Source organism: Paroedura picta, chromosome 3 (assembly GCF_049243985.1).
Source record: "Paroedura picta isolate Pp20150507F chromosome 3, Ppicta_v3.0, whole genome shotgun sequence".
Lineage (NCBI taxonomy): Eukaryota > Metazoa > Chordata > Lepidosauria > Squamata > Gekkonidae > Paroedura > Paroedura picta.
This window is the reverse complement of record NC_135371.1, coordinates 3,826,154-3,840,436: the sequence shown is the minus strand read 5'-3', so window position 1 is coordinate 3,840,436 and position 14,283 is coordinate 3,826,154. Positions and strand designations below refer to the sequence as shown.

The window sequence follows — 14,283 nt, the reverse complement described above, 5'->3', positions numbered from 1 at the left end:
GGGGGGGGGGGCAAAACTGGTGCCTAAGAGGACTGCCAGCTTCCAGGTGGGGCCTGTAAAACTCTGCATTTAAACCGATCTCGGAGCACAGAGATCAGTTTCCCCCACGGAAGGGGAGAATGCCAGCCTTGGCTCTATGGCAGGGGTAGTCAACCTGTGGTCCTCCAGATGTTCATGGACTACAATTCCCAGCTGGCAGGGGCTCCTGGGAATTGTAGTCCGTGAACATCTGGAGGACCACAGGTTGACTACCCCTGCTCTATGGTATTATTCTCCACTGAGCTCCCCCCTTTTCAAGAGTTGACAACTCTATGATTCCCAGCTGCTGCTTTTTTCTTTTTCTTTCTGGTAGACTTAAAGCGAGCAGCGATTGAACGCCAGTCTCATAAACTGAATTTTTATTTTTTCTTAACCACCAAAGACTGCACACACACTCAACCCCTCCCCCCCCCCACACACACACATTTACACAGTAAACATAAGAACTCAACACAAGCCCTGCACGAACAGAACATCTAGTCCTGCCTCATGCAGTGGCCAACCCAGGGGTAGTCAAACAGCGGCCCTCCAGATGTACATGGACTACAATTCCCATGAGCCCCTGCCAGCTGGTTCATGGGAACTGTAGTCCATGGACATCTGGAGGGCCGCAGTTTGACTACCCCTGGCCAACCAGCTCCTCTGGAGGGGCAACAGCAAGGCAGAGAGGCCGAGGCCTCCCCCCTGATGCTGCCTCCTTGCTCTGGGGTTCAGGGATAGACTGCCCCTGAATATGGAGGATCCCCCCCCCCGCCACCCTGACTAGGAGCCATGGGTGCGCTTCTCCCTGAGCCCACCCAATCCCCCCTTTGAGCTCTCCGTCCCTGTGGCCATCCCCGCATCCTCTGGCAGCAAATCCCGCCTCCCCTCCACGATTTACTTGCAGGGAATCCTTCCCGGGCTGCCGCTGCAGGGCTTCCCTCTGAACTCCTCCCTCTCCCCGGCCGGGCAGCAAACCCCGCCCCCGGAAGTGCGCCTCCCTTCCCTGGCCACGCCCCCCTCGCTCGGCCGCTCCGGCCACGCGCTTCGTCCCTTTAACCCTTGCAGTGCCGGACGCCAATGAAAACCCGATTCCCGCCCCGCCCTCCCTCGCGCGCCGATCCTCAGACCGTCCAAGGGGCTGGAAGGGGAGCGGGGCGCTGGGGTGCCAGCTCCAGGCCGGGGCATTCCGGGTGACCTGGGAAGGGAGGGCAGCTCAGTCGGGATGTGCTGCTCTCTGCAGACCGACCGACCCCCCACCCATCGGAGGGACACTGGGGGTCCCTTCTCTGCCTGACCCTGTATGCCACCTGGGGGAAGGAGCCCCCAGAGGGGGAGATCTGGGGCTGCAAAAGGGAGCCCCCCCCCCGGCAGGCGTTTGGTTGGGATCGACCTGATCCACCACTCCCCGGGGACCCTCCCCCCTCCCATGGCACCCACCGTAATTCCGCCCAACCCACTGGGCTGCCAGCAGGACTTAATTCAACGTCTCCCTACTGTTTTCTGACTGTCCCCTGTTGCTTGTGGCTTCACTTCATTCATTATGGTTGATCTGTGTTGCTTCTGTTCTGTTTTATGTGAACTGCCCTGAGCCTTCGGGGAGGGCGATATATACATATAACAGATCCACACATAAAATGTTTGTATTCCCTGTAATGCCGGGTTTTGATCGGATGTCTTACTCGGACCCTCTCTCGAGTTTATCTTTTCCAGCTGGAGAGGGGTGTGTGTGTGTGTGGGGGGGAATTGGCTGGACCCGTAAGGGCATCACCTTTCCCCGCCTCTGGTGGAAAGTTGTTTAATCTCATGTCATTGTTTTGTTCTCCGCACAGGCTTGGGAACTCCCCCCCCCCCGTGTCTATATTTCTTCTGCAGTAAAAGTACAATGACAAGAAACCCCACAACCGTACAGCCACAGTTGTAACTGAGTCGTAATTGCTGTGAGCCTAGCGCTATTGGCAGAGATGGGGGCTTCAGGGCTCTTCAGAAAGGGCGCTTGGAATAAAGCGGAGTCCTCGAAAACGTTGCCAATGGGCTGGGCTCACTTCCACAAGCGCAGGGCTGCTGCTTCCACTCCGTGCTCCTCAGTGGCTCCCGAGGAATTCGGTCTCTTTTGGGCTTGCAAACAAGTCAGCATTCCCCTCAGCCACGCTCTGGGCCTTCTCTCTCCTGCAGCAGGCCAGGCAAACTGGCTCAGGGGAAGGTGAGCGAAGCCAGATCGTAACAGCTCAGCAAGCCCTTCCTCTATAATATCTCCTAGAGCAGTGGTCCCCAACCTTTTTAGCACCGGGGACCACTCAACGCCTTTTACGGAGGCCCGGTGGGGGGAGGTAGTTTACTCCTCTACTCTCAACCACTGCCCTGGCGCTCTCTGATCGCTATGGTCATGTTTAAACATCCCTTCAAAATAAGATACAGACACGCCACAACAATGAAGTGTGTTGTAAAGGGCTGGGGGGGGGGGGGAGAAGGCGTCCTCCGGGGCCCACCTCCAATTAGTCGAAGGACCACATGTGGTCCGCAGCCCACAGGTTGGGGATCGCTATCCTAAAGGGGAAATTCCCTTTGAACCCTTTTGCCTTGGACAATTTCTCCATCATGGACCTGCAAAGAAATCAGCGGTTTCCTCAGCCCCGCCAAACTGACTGAGGGGATGAAGCTCTTAAGGTTGTTAATATAGGAGCAACTTCATTCACTATGCAGGCTCTGGGACCTTTTGCTCTTTGGGCACTAAATCCAAAACCTTTCAGTGGAAACACCGCAATCCGATAGAGAATGACGTGGGTGACACAAAGTAGGTGGAAAGGGCCTTATTCTGAGGGAAGCCTTTGACAAACGCCATGAATGACGCAGACCAGGGGAGGAAGTTGATTTTGTCTGCCCTCTCTTCCTAGGAATGGGCATGTTTTCTGGACTATTATAGTTGGGACTGGGCTGTTGGCAGTTAGGACTCCTTCCCTTCTTACTCCTGTGCTGTTCCCTGCACGTTAGGAGGGGTTTTTGAGCCATCTCTCCTGCTGCTTCTGTCTGGCCTGAGGGCAGACCATTTATCGGCCTCCACAGCCAAGAAGAGCCCAACACTCATGTACAGCTAAACGTGAGGATCCTTCTTTAAAAATGAAGGTGATTAAATAAATAAATAAATAAATAAATAAATACATACATACATACATACATACATACATACATACATAAAAAACAAAAATGGGTTTTCATATCCCCGAAACAGGAGATTTTAGATCCCGCAGACAGGTTTCCCAAGCTGGATCTGAGGATTGCACTGCCCCATCCCCTGCTGGTGGTGGTGCTGGTGGGGGCTGGGAGCCCCAGTGGGAAGGGCCCATGAAGGCAGAAACATTCAGGGCCCACAAAATTCAATATACAGCCCCGCCCATCACAGTCCCTCCCTCTCTCATGGCCCCAAAGGGACAACACGGTGGCTGGTCATTAAAATCAAATTGTATTTATGGTAGTTTCAGACCAAAATGTAAATATACATTTAAGAATGTCAAGAAAATGCAGAAAAAAAATATTTGGATACAGATGGGGTTGATTAATTAACAAATAAAACTAATCGCGATTAAAATGCAATATTAAAACACCTTTTCCAAAACATCAAATCACTGCAGAATTCAGTTAGATCGAGAGAGATGCTTTCTGTCCTATATATAAACTAAGCAATTTAATTGCAGCAGCCCAGAATTTAGCTGTTACAGTTATTTGTATGCTTTCTCAACCTTTTTTCCATTGAGAAACCTGAAACGTTCTTCAGGCATTGAGAAACCTCAAAAGTGGTGCGATCGTGCAGAATATGGGGAGCATCGCCGAGGACACGTCTGCCTGGGTCCCATTCCAACCCCGCTAGGCCCACCATTGGTCATTTTGGGAGGGGTGGCTCACATTCTCTTACAGCTGTTCTTGCAGAGCAGTTCTCTGAGAGCTCTCTCAGCCCAAACTAGCTCACAGAGTGTCTGTTCTGGGGAGAGGAAGACAATGGTGTTTGTAAGTCACTACCCTTCTGGTAGTGAAAAAAGGTATAAAAAAACAGTTCTTCTTTGATAGAAATGATTTCCCCTTCTATGGATTCTCTGAAGAACATGAACATTGGTTCTGTGCCTCAAGCTATTGTCACACACTCATTGTTAGGGGGTTTCTCCCCTGTGTGGACTCCTCCAGGATAGAGGAGACAGGAGCGGATCTTAAATAATCTTCAACTGGCAAGAGTTCAGCATTGTTTCCTTCCCTGTGGAATTGCTTGGAGGGCTTAAAGGAAAAGGTCTCCCCTGTGAAAGCACCCAGTCATGTCTGACCCTTGGGGTGACGCCCTCCAGCGTTTTCATGGTAGACTCAATACGGGGTGGTTTGCCAGTGCCTTCCCCAGTCATCACCGTTTACCCCCCAGCAGTAAGCTGGGGACTCATTTTACTGACCTCGGAAGGATGGAAGGCTGAGTCAACATTGAGCCGGCTGCTGGGATTGAACCCCAACCTCATGGGCAAAGCTTTCAGACGGCTGCCTTACCACTCTGCGCAACAAGAGGCTCTTTGGAGGGCTTAAACATGACTAAAGTTCCTTCCCCCATCCAAGCATTTGTAACATATCTCCTCAGTTAGGGTTTATTTGCTGTGAAGATTCCAACATTCTACTAGAGTTTACATAGTGTGAATGCTTTATGTAATCTATTGCCTTTAGGTGTGAAATAAGAAAAAAATTCACAATTGGCTAAACAGTTACAAAATTTCTCCTTGTGTAGGTTTTTAGAGGCTATGGATTTCAATGCTGGGTGAAATTTCGGGCTCCCAATATTTAAAAGGTTTTTCCTCTTTGTGACCTCTAAAGGCTGCTTCTGTTACTCAGTCTCGTTCCACACATGGAGCTCACAAAAAGATTCATCCATGTGGTTTCTTAGGTCCTGTTGAACACAGCCACTCCAAATAAATCTCTTTCCACAGTCTGAGCATTCAGAAGGCTTCTTCCCTGTGTGGGATTTCACATGGGGTTGAAGACCGTTGCTTTGACAGAATCTCTTTCCACACTGACAATTCAAAAGGCTTCTTCGCTGTGTGAGTTCTCTGATGCTTTTGAAGACTGAAATTCTGAATGAATCTCTTTCCACATTCTGAGCATACAAAAGGTTTCTCCCCTGTGTGGGTTTTCAGGTGGTCCAGAAGACTGCTACTCTTAGTGAATCTCTTTCCACACTCTGAGCATTCAAAAGGCTTCTCCCCTGTGTGAATTTTCAGATGGTATTGAAGGCCACTGCTCTGAATGAATCTCTTTCCACACTCCAAGCATTCAAAAGGCTTCTCCCCTGTGTGGGTTTTCAGATGGTATTGAAGATGGTTGCTCTGACGGAATTTCTTTCCACACTCCAAGCATTCAAAAGGCTTCTCCCCTGTGTGGGTTTTCAGATGGTCCTGAAGACTGTTGCTCTGACGGAATCTCATTCCACACTCTGAGCATTCAAAAGGCTTCTCCCCTGTGTGGGTTTTCAGATGGTCTTGAAGACTGCTCCGCCGACGGAATCTCTTTCCACACTCTGAGCATTCAAAAGGCTTCTCCCCTGTGTGGGTTTTCAGATGGTCTTGAAGACTGCTGCATCGACCGAATCTCTTTCCACACTCTGAGCATTCAAAAGGCTTCTCTCCTGTGTGCGTTTTCAGGTGGCGTTGAAGATCGCTGTTGCTAGTGAATTTCTTTCCACACTCAGAGCATTCAATAGGCTTTTCCCCTGTGTGGGTTTTCAGATGGCGTAGAAGACCGCTGCTGTGAGTGAATATCTTTCCACACCTTGAGCATTCAAAAGGCTTCTCCCCTGTGTGGATTTTCAGATGGTATTGAAGACCATTGCTCTGACAGAATCTCTTTCCGCACTCTGAGCATTCAAAAGGCTTCTCCCCTGTGTGGGTTTTCAGATGTCGTTGAAGACCACAGCGCTGACGGAATCTCTTTCCGCACTCTGAGCATTCAAAAGGCTTCTCCCCTGTGTGGGTTTTTAGATGGTATTGAAGACCACTGCTCTGAATGAATCGCTTTCCACACTGTGAGCATTCAAAAGGCTTCTCCCCTGTGTGGGTTTTCAGATGGTATTGAAGACCGCTGCCTTGAGTGAATCTTTTTCCACACTCAGAGCATTCAAAAGGCTTCTCCCCTGTGTGGGTTTTCAAGTGGCGTTGAAGACGGTTGCTCTGACGGAATCTCTTTCCACACTCTGAGCACTCAAAACACTTCTCCCCTGTGTGGGTTTTCAGATGGTACTGAAGGCCGTTGCGCTGACAGAATCTCTTTCCGCACTCTGAGCATTCAAAAGGCTTCTCCCCTGTATGGGTTTCCAGATGGTACTGAAGACCATTGCTCTGACGGAATCGCTTTCCACAGACTGAACATTCAAAAGGCTTCTCCCCTGTATGGGTTTTCAGATGGTATTGAAGACCGTTGCGCTGACAGAATTTCTTTCCGCACTCTGAGCATTCAAAAGGCTTCTCCCCGGTGTGGGTTTTCATATGTCTTTGAAGATTCTGACTCCAGCAGAATCTCTTTCCACACTCTGAGCATTCAAAAGGTTTTTCCCCTGTGTGGGTTTTCAGATGGTATTGAAGATTTTGGCTCCAATGGAATCTCTTTCCACACTCTGAGCATTCAAAAGGTTTCTCCCCAGTGTGGGTTTTTCGATGGTATTGAAGACCCTTGCGCTGACAGAATCTCTTTCCACAGTCTGTGCTTTCAAAGGGTTTCTTCCCAATATGTTTTATTTGGTGTGGAAGAAGCTGTGATCTATTTCTGAAATACTTCCTACATTGAATCCACTTACTGGAATTCAGAATCCTGTGCTTTGGAAAACGTACATTACATATTCTTTCACCTCGCTTCTCACCCATAAGCACACCTGTGTTTGCCTTAGGCCTGTCTTGGATCCTGACGGTTTCTTGTAAGTCTTCAATGTTAATTCTATTTAGCCTTTGCTGATGGAGTTCCTCACCCTCTCCGTTCCCCTGATCTTCCAGTGCTAGAATAAACAGAGAGATCCTGTTAGCGCCTGGGTGAGGTAGGGGTGGGGGGCTGGTCAGGTCCAAAGACATTGTTGTGAGAACAGTACCAGGAGGCAGTCCTCTGCCCTTTCCTAAAATGTGACATCCATTTAGCCTGTAGGAAACCTTCTGGGATGACAAAGGCCACCTGCACGTCTGGTCTTTATTTGGATACTTCTACCCCCATTTCCTCCACTGAGTGTGGATACAGAATGACTTACAGCAGGGGTAGTCAACCTGTGGTCCTCCAGATATTCATGGACTACAATACCCATGCGCCACTGCCAGCATGCTGGCAGGGGCTCATGGGTATTGTAGTCCATGAACATCTGGAGGACCACAGGTTGACAACCCCTGACGTACAGGACAAGAAATCAACAGTTAGTGAGGAACTGCACAGAATTAGGGTGGGAAAAGCAGCTCTGATTTCTGGAATGTATTCCCATGATCTTCACAGAGGATAAAAATGCATGACCATTTTAGGTGTCCTATTTCCAACACCGCAAAGAAGGGGCCATTTTTAGTTATCAGCACTTGTTTCTCTATAATCCCCAAGGTGAGTCTTAAACCATGGGGTGGAAACAGCGCTGGTCTCCCTGACGGATGACCGTCATCACTTAGACTGAGGCGGGTCAGCGCTGCTTATGCTATTAGATCTGTCAGCTGCGTTTGACACTGTAGATCATGAGCTCTTGGGTTACTGCCTTGCCCTTGTTGGGATAGGGGGACAGCCCTTAAATGGCTGATCCCCTTCCTCCGGGGTCGCGGACAGAGGATTGAAATAGGGGAGAGAGTATCACACCGTCATCAGCTCACCTGTGGAGTCCCAGAGGGAACAGTCCTCTTTCCTGTTTTATTTAAAATCTTCATGCGCCCTCTTGGGGGTTTGGGCTGGGTTGCCACCAATATGCAGATGACACCCAGCTCTTTCTCCTGATGGATGACCTCCCCGATTCCCCTCCCCCCAGAAAGCTTAGCCAGATGCCTGGAAGAAGTGACAAAATGGTTCAAGCAGAGTCATCTGAAGCTCAACCCTTCAAAGACGGAGGTCCTGTGGCTGGGTAAGAAGGGACCAAGCGAGGAAGCGCGCCTACCCAGCCTGGACGGAGTGCATCTAGCAGTAGCCCACTCCGCCAGCAACCTGAGGGTGATCCTTGACGCTTCCCTTTCCATGGAGGTGCAGGTCACAAAAGTAGCATGGCAGGTCTTCTACCACCTCCGCCAAGCCAAGCTACTAGTGCCCTACTTGGCCCCAGAACATCTAGCCACAGGGATCCATGCAACAGTCACCTCTAGACTGGACTTCTGCAGTAGGCATGCTTTTCATTTTTCTGACCCAGATGCAGAACTTTACACTTATCTTTATTAAATTGCATCTTGTTCTCATTTGCCCATTTTTCCATTGTGTTCAGATCTCGTGGAACTCTGTCTCTATCTTCTGGAGTATTTGCCAGTCCTCCCAATTTGGTGTCGTCTGCAAAGCTGAGGACCCAAGTAGCAGCCGCATTTTGTGCCAGCTGCAGTTTCCGGATCAAAGCCAAGGGCAGACCCATGGAGAGTGAGTTACAGAAGTCTAGCCAGTCATGTCACCAAAAGGGAGTTGGATTAGGGGGTGCTGACAAGCTTTGGAAAGTTCCATGCAGGACCCTTTCTTGGTTCATCAGGACCACCGGAGCCTTTAGAGGTAAAAGATTTAATGTGCATATAGTCCAGAGGGAAGTCATGCTAACTTTATGCTCATGCCTGGCTAATACGCCTTGAAATAAGGATCTGGTCCCTTCCACAGTCTTCTTCCGGGTTCCCTCTCTCTTCCCTCTGGCCAGAGCACCTTCTCTAGCTGGGCGTATGGCTCCGACTCTGGCCTCAGTTGCTCCTGGGCAAGAGCAGACCCAGGAAGCTGCCTTCGACTGGATCCAACCCCTGGTCCCTTGGAGTCAGTCCCGCCTCCTCAGTCCACCATCGGATCTCGAGGGTCTCCGGCAGGGGTCTTTCCCTTCAATGCAGACCTGACCCTTTTAACTGGAGATGCTGGGGATTGAACCTGCGGCCTTCTGCATGCCGGGAACAGCCACTGCCAGGGAGCAGGAGCCCTTCCACAAGTAACTAAGACCAGCCGCAAAATGCTGTATTTCTATTCAATACATTGACTCACAAGAATGGCAGCAATTCACATGTTTGGAACCTGCAAGAGATCCTTACCCAGAAAGGCCACACTCATGTAGTTCTCCAGCATGACTTCCCTGTGCAGAGCTCTCTGGCCCGGATCCAGCAGGGCCCACTCTGCCTCGGTGAAGGAGACGGACACCTCCTCAAAGGAGAAGGGAGGCTGAAAGGAAAAGCAGATTTCCCTGCACACCAGGCAGAGATGGCACAAGGGAAGGGAAGGCAGAGGATGCCCGGCTTGGCATCGACAAAGGGAACGGCATTCAGAGGATCTCTCCCCCGGACCCCTTGGACAGATGCAAGAGCAAGAGGCCCCCTGAGAACACAGGGTGGGCCTGTCCCGTCTCCTGCTCATCCCTCCTACCTGGCCTGGATGGGATGCAGCCCTTCCCTCATTTCGGAACAGACGACAGCTCCACGGAACCTCTCTGCCTGTTTGTGAGACAAAGGAAGAAGGAAGGGGGTTGGCTTGTTGGTTCCCTGCCTCAAACACCCCCTCCTTTCCAGGGCTCTGAATCCTTCCCCACTGTACATTTTAAGAGTTTTTACTAAATTCTGGGAGAGGCAGAGCAGAAGAACCTTTGAGCTTCATGGGTTATAAATGCTTCCAACGTATTTCAGACTTCCATGAGATTTGTGTCTGTTCTGGAGGGAAGGAAAGTGGGGGCTGGAATTGATGTCGCATGAAATGTCACCGTCACATTAGACCCAGACATGACTGGAGCACATCTGGAGACTCAAGGATAATGGGAAGGTGTCAGAGTCATGTACCCACAAGCTTTTGCCCTGTGATTTTATCTACCTTTGGTCTTTATACATTTTTGTGTAATTGAATACAGGAGTTAAGGTCGTTTGCAGCAATAGCTTGCACAGAGTACACAGAGGGTTCAGGTGGACTGGAGGGGCCATAAATCTTTTGACTGGGAACAGGTTTTTTCCTTGACCCTGAGGCTCTGGCTGGGCCTGCCCAACTTTCATTTTTGGGATTAATGGTAGAAGAATGGGATCCCAGCCAGAGGACCACCTACTTTGGGGGTCTGAGCTATTGGCGACTCTGTTGGAGCCACCCAGTCACAGCCTTTATATGTTTTTGTGTAATTGAATAGGTGTCAAGGTACACAGAGGTTCAGGTGGACTGGCTGGGTGTGCCCAATTTTCATTTTTGGGATTAATAGTGGAAGAATGGCCACAGGATTGGAAATGGCCACAGGATTGGAAAAGGTCAGTTTACATTCCAATCCCAAAGAAGGGCAATGCCAAAGAATGTTCAAACTACCGCACCATTGCACTCATTTCTCATACTAGCAAGGTTATGCTCAAAATCCTACAAGCTAGGCTCCAGCAATATGTGGACCGAGAACTTCCAGAAGGATTTCGAAGAGGCAGAGGAACTAGAGATCAAATTGCCAACATACGCTGGGTCATGGAGAAAGCTAGGGAGTTCCAGAAGAACATCTACTTCTGCTTCATTGACTATGCTAAAGCCTTTGATTGTGTGGAGCACAACAAATTGTGGCAAGTTCTTAAAGAGATGGGAATACCAGAGCATCTTATCTGTCTCTTGAGAAACCTATATGCAGGTCAAGAAGCAACAGTGAGTACTGAACATGGAATCACTGATTGGTTCAAAATTGAGAAAGGAGTTCGGCAAGGCTGTATACTGTCGCCTTGCCTATTTAACTTGTATGCAGAGCATATCATGAGAAAGGCGGGATTAGAGGAGTCACAAATTGGGTTCAAGATTGCAGGGAGAAATATCAACAACCCCAGATATGCAGATGATACCACTCTAATGGCAGAAAGTGAAGAGGAACTAAAGAGCCTATTGATGCGGGTGAAGGAGGAGAGTGCAAAAGTTGGCTTGAAACTCAACATCAAGAAAACAAAGATCATGGCATCCGGCCCTCTCAATTCCTGGCAAGTAGATGGGGAAGAAATGGAGATAGTGAGAGATTTTATTTTCCTGGGCTCCAAGATCACTGCAGATGGGGACTGCAGCAAAGAAATTAAAAGACTTCTGCTCCTGGGGAAGAAAGCTATGGCAAATCTAGCTGGCATCATAAAAAGCAGAGACATCACCCTGCCAACAAAAGTGCGTTTAGTCAAGGCTATGGCATTCCCAGTTGCAATGTATGGCTGCGAAAATTGGACTATAAAGAAGGCCGAGCATCAAAGAATTGAGGCTTTTGAACTCTGGTGCTGGAGAAGACTCTTGCGAGTCCCTTGGACTGCAGGGCGAACAAACCAGTCAGTCCTAGAGGAGATCAGCTTGGACTGCTCCTTAGAAGGACAGATCCTGAAGATGAAACTCAAATACTTTGGCCACCTCATGAGAAGGAAGGACTCCCTGGAGAAGAGCCTAATGCTGGGAGCGATCAAGGGCAAAAGAAGAAGGGGACGACAGAGAATGAGGTGGCTGGATGGAGTCACTGAAGCAGTCGGTGCAAACTTAAATGGACTTCAGGGAATGGTAGAGGACAGGAAGGCCTGGAGGAATATTGTCCATGGGGTCGCGATGGGTTGGACACGACTTCGCACCTAACAACAACAAGTGGAAGAATGGAATCTGGAATATTTTGCCCCCATGCTGAGTTTCAGGGGGAGTGAGGGGGCTGTGAAATGATGTGAGAGTTGGTCAATGATATATCAGTCTTAGCAACAATTCAGAGATGCATGGTTCATTACACTTTCAAGAAAGAAATTTTCTTCACCAACTCTTTTTATTGGGAGCGATCGACTGGACTCTCACAATGTGTATCCAGAGTGTCAGAAAGCATGGAAAATTCACAACGCTTTTTCAGCCAGAGACAACATTAACAGGCCACCAGATCTGCAAGAAGCCTCAAGCTCCTCGTAATGCCAGGCTGTAGCCAACATCCCTACACCCGCAGCCTCTTTCCTGGAGAAGCCTGCCAGCCGCCCTTGTAAGGATGGCCACGGAAGCCAATGTTTTCCATCATTCTGGGGCCCCAGACACGGATCCTCAGAGCTCTGCTTCCCCGGAAGGTGGAGAATCTGTTTTTCCCCCAACCTGCTGCAGTTTCTCGACCCGTCCTCTTTGGAGCAACCTCTTATAGAAGGGAGGTCAAATATAAATATTTTAAATAATGGGGGGAATGGCCCTCCGTGAATGTCTCCTCTCCCTTTAGAAGCATCTCAGTTAGTGGCCACTGAGGGATGCAAATCAACTCTCTGTTGTGTGAAGAAACATTTAATTCTTTTCCGGACCTGGACTCTCCACCCATCAGGCTCACAGTGTGCCCCCATCACATCCAGGCACGAGGAGTCCTTACCGCAGGACAGGGCGTCTTGGACAGGCTCCACGGCCTGCACCCCCTGCCCCTGCTCCAGGCGAGCTCCTTCCTCCTCAGGGAATGTACCTTCCACCTGCACAGCCTGCCCCCTCTGGCCTTCCTCGGAAGGAGCTCCTTGCGCCTCAGGGTTTGTAGCTTCCACCTTCAGGGATTGACCCAATGTCTGAAAAGGCAGAAGGGAGAGGAGTAAGAGATGGAAGAGAAGAGACCAAGGAATGGGTCCTGCCCCACACCCAGACTCCATCAGTACACCAGGTGAGTTATCTAGAAGGGAAAAAATTTGCTGCAGAAGGAGACTGTTAAATCCAGTTCTATCTCCTGATGGACAGCCAACTGGATAGGCCCCCAGCTGAGTTGGCCAAGTGTCTGGAGGCCGTGACTGGGTGGCTCTGACAGAGCCGCCAGTAGCTCAAACCCAGAAAGTAGGAGGTCCTGTGGCTGGGAAAGAAGGGTCCAGGGGAGGAAGCACCTCTCCCCTGCCTATTAACAACAATCCCACCAGGAATTTGGGGGTGATCTTTAACGACTCCCTCTCAATAGAGGCTCAGATGAAAAAGATAACCAAATCAGTCTGCAACTGAAGAAAATATTAGTTCCCTCACCGGACAGGAAGCCCCTGCCACAGTGATCCACGTGATTATCAGCTCTAGGCTGGACTACTGCAACTTGCTCTATATGGGGCTACCCTTGATCCTGATGCCGAAATTGCAGGTGGTGCAAAATGCAGCAGCCCATGGCACCCATAGCGGAACAATCCTCTGACAGCTGTATTGCCCAATTGGCGGGTTCAATGCAGAACACCCCTCCTAGCCGTGGCCCTCCGACTGTCAATGGTAAGAAACATCCCGTCAGAAACTAGCTAGAATCTCTTTTGGCTAGTTCCAGTCCTGTCTCCAGACTTCAAGCTATTTGTTCAGCATAACTTCTGTCCAGCAGCATCTCCCTTGCTGTATTGTTCCTTACTGGGTTCTCCCCAATCCCTTCTGGCTAGATAACACGGGCCATTAAATAGTTTTAGGCAGAGAATCTATGACCCATTCCTCGGATTCCCAGCCATAGATAAGTTTTCATCTCTCCCGGATATGCTCAGCCTTCTTCCCACCTGAGGAGGATCCCAGCCTTCCTCCTTTCCAGGATCCCAGAACACCCCCCACAGGCCTTACTTCCGAGGAGACCGTCTCAGGCTTCAGCTGCAGGGCTTTCCCCAGGGGTTGCCTCTCCTGCTAGAAGCAAGCCTTGCCTCTTCCACCCCCGTGTGGCTCAGCCTCTCCAGCAAAGGGATTTGCGAATCCAACCAGTGAAAAAGGCCTCCTGTCCTCTCTGGGAGGTCCTTCAGCCAGGCTGGCATCAGGCACGCCTTGTGCAGCTCAATGGGTCTCCTCTGGAGTAGCTCTGGGAAAGGAGCCTGAAGCTGAGTCCGGCCTCCCAAGGCCTCCATCTCGCAGGAGGACTCCAAAAGGCACTTGGGGGAGGGGGCTGGGCACGGCTGTATGAGGCTCCTCTTTAAATGGGCTTTCTGTGGCCCCGAGGAGGGAAAACGCAGCAGGACCTCCAAGGCTACCAGAGTTTTTAGCAATATTTGGGGGGGAAGAGATAGAGCCCAGATTCCAAAGGAGGAGGACAGACAGGGAGACACCCTCCCCATACACACACAAAAACACAAACACAAACCTGCACAAACACTTTTCAAGTGATTCTTCTGTCTGTAATGACGGGATGATGAACGCTTGGACAAATGTCTGGCAGGGGATCTTTAGGAC

The 14,283-nt window shown here is 50.1% G+C and overlaps 1 protein-coding gene across 1 annotated transcript in view; it reads right to left on the bottom strand.

The window, feature by feature from the left end:
- Positions 1–3,465: 3,465 nt before the first annotated feature.
- LOC143833908 (uncharacterized) overlaps positions 3,466–14,283 on the bottom strand; it is a 75,385-nt gene continuing 64,567 nt past the window's right edge. The window contains 4 exon segments of the mRNA XM_077330208.1: positions 3,466–5,059; positions 5,061–7,024; positions 9,246–9,372; positions 9,574–9,641. Of these exon segments, the coding sequence (XP_077186323.1) occupies positions 4,868–5,059; positions 5,061–7,024; positions 9,246–9,372; positions 9,574–9,641 (2,351 nt within the window). The 3' untranslated portion in view covers positions 3,466–4,867.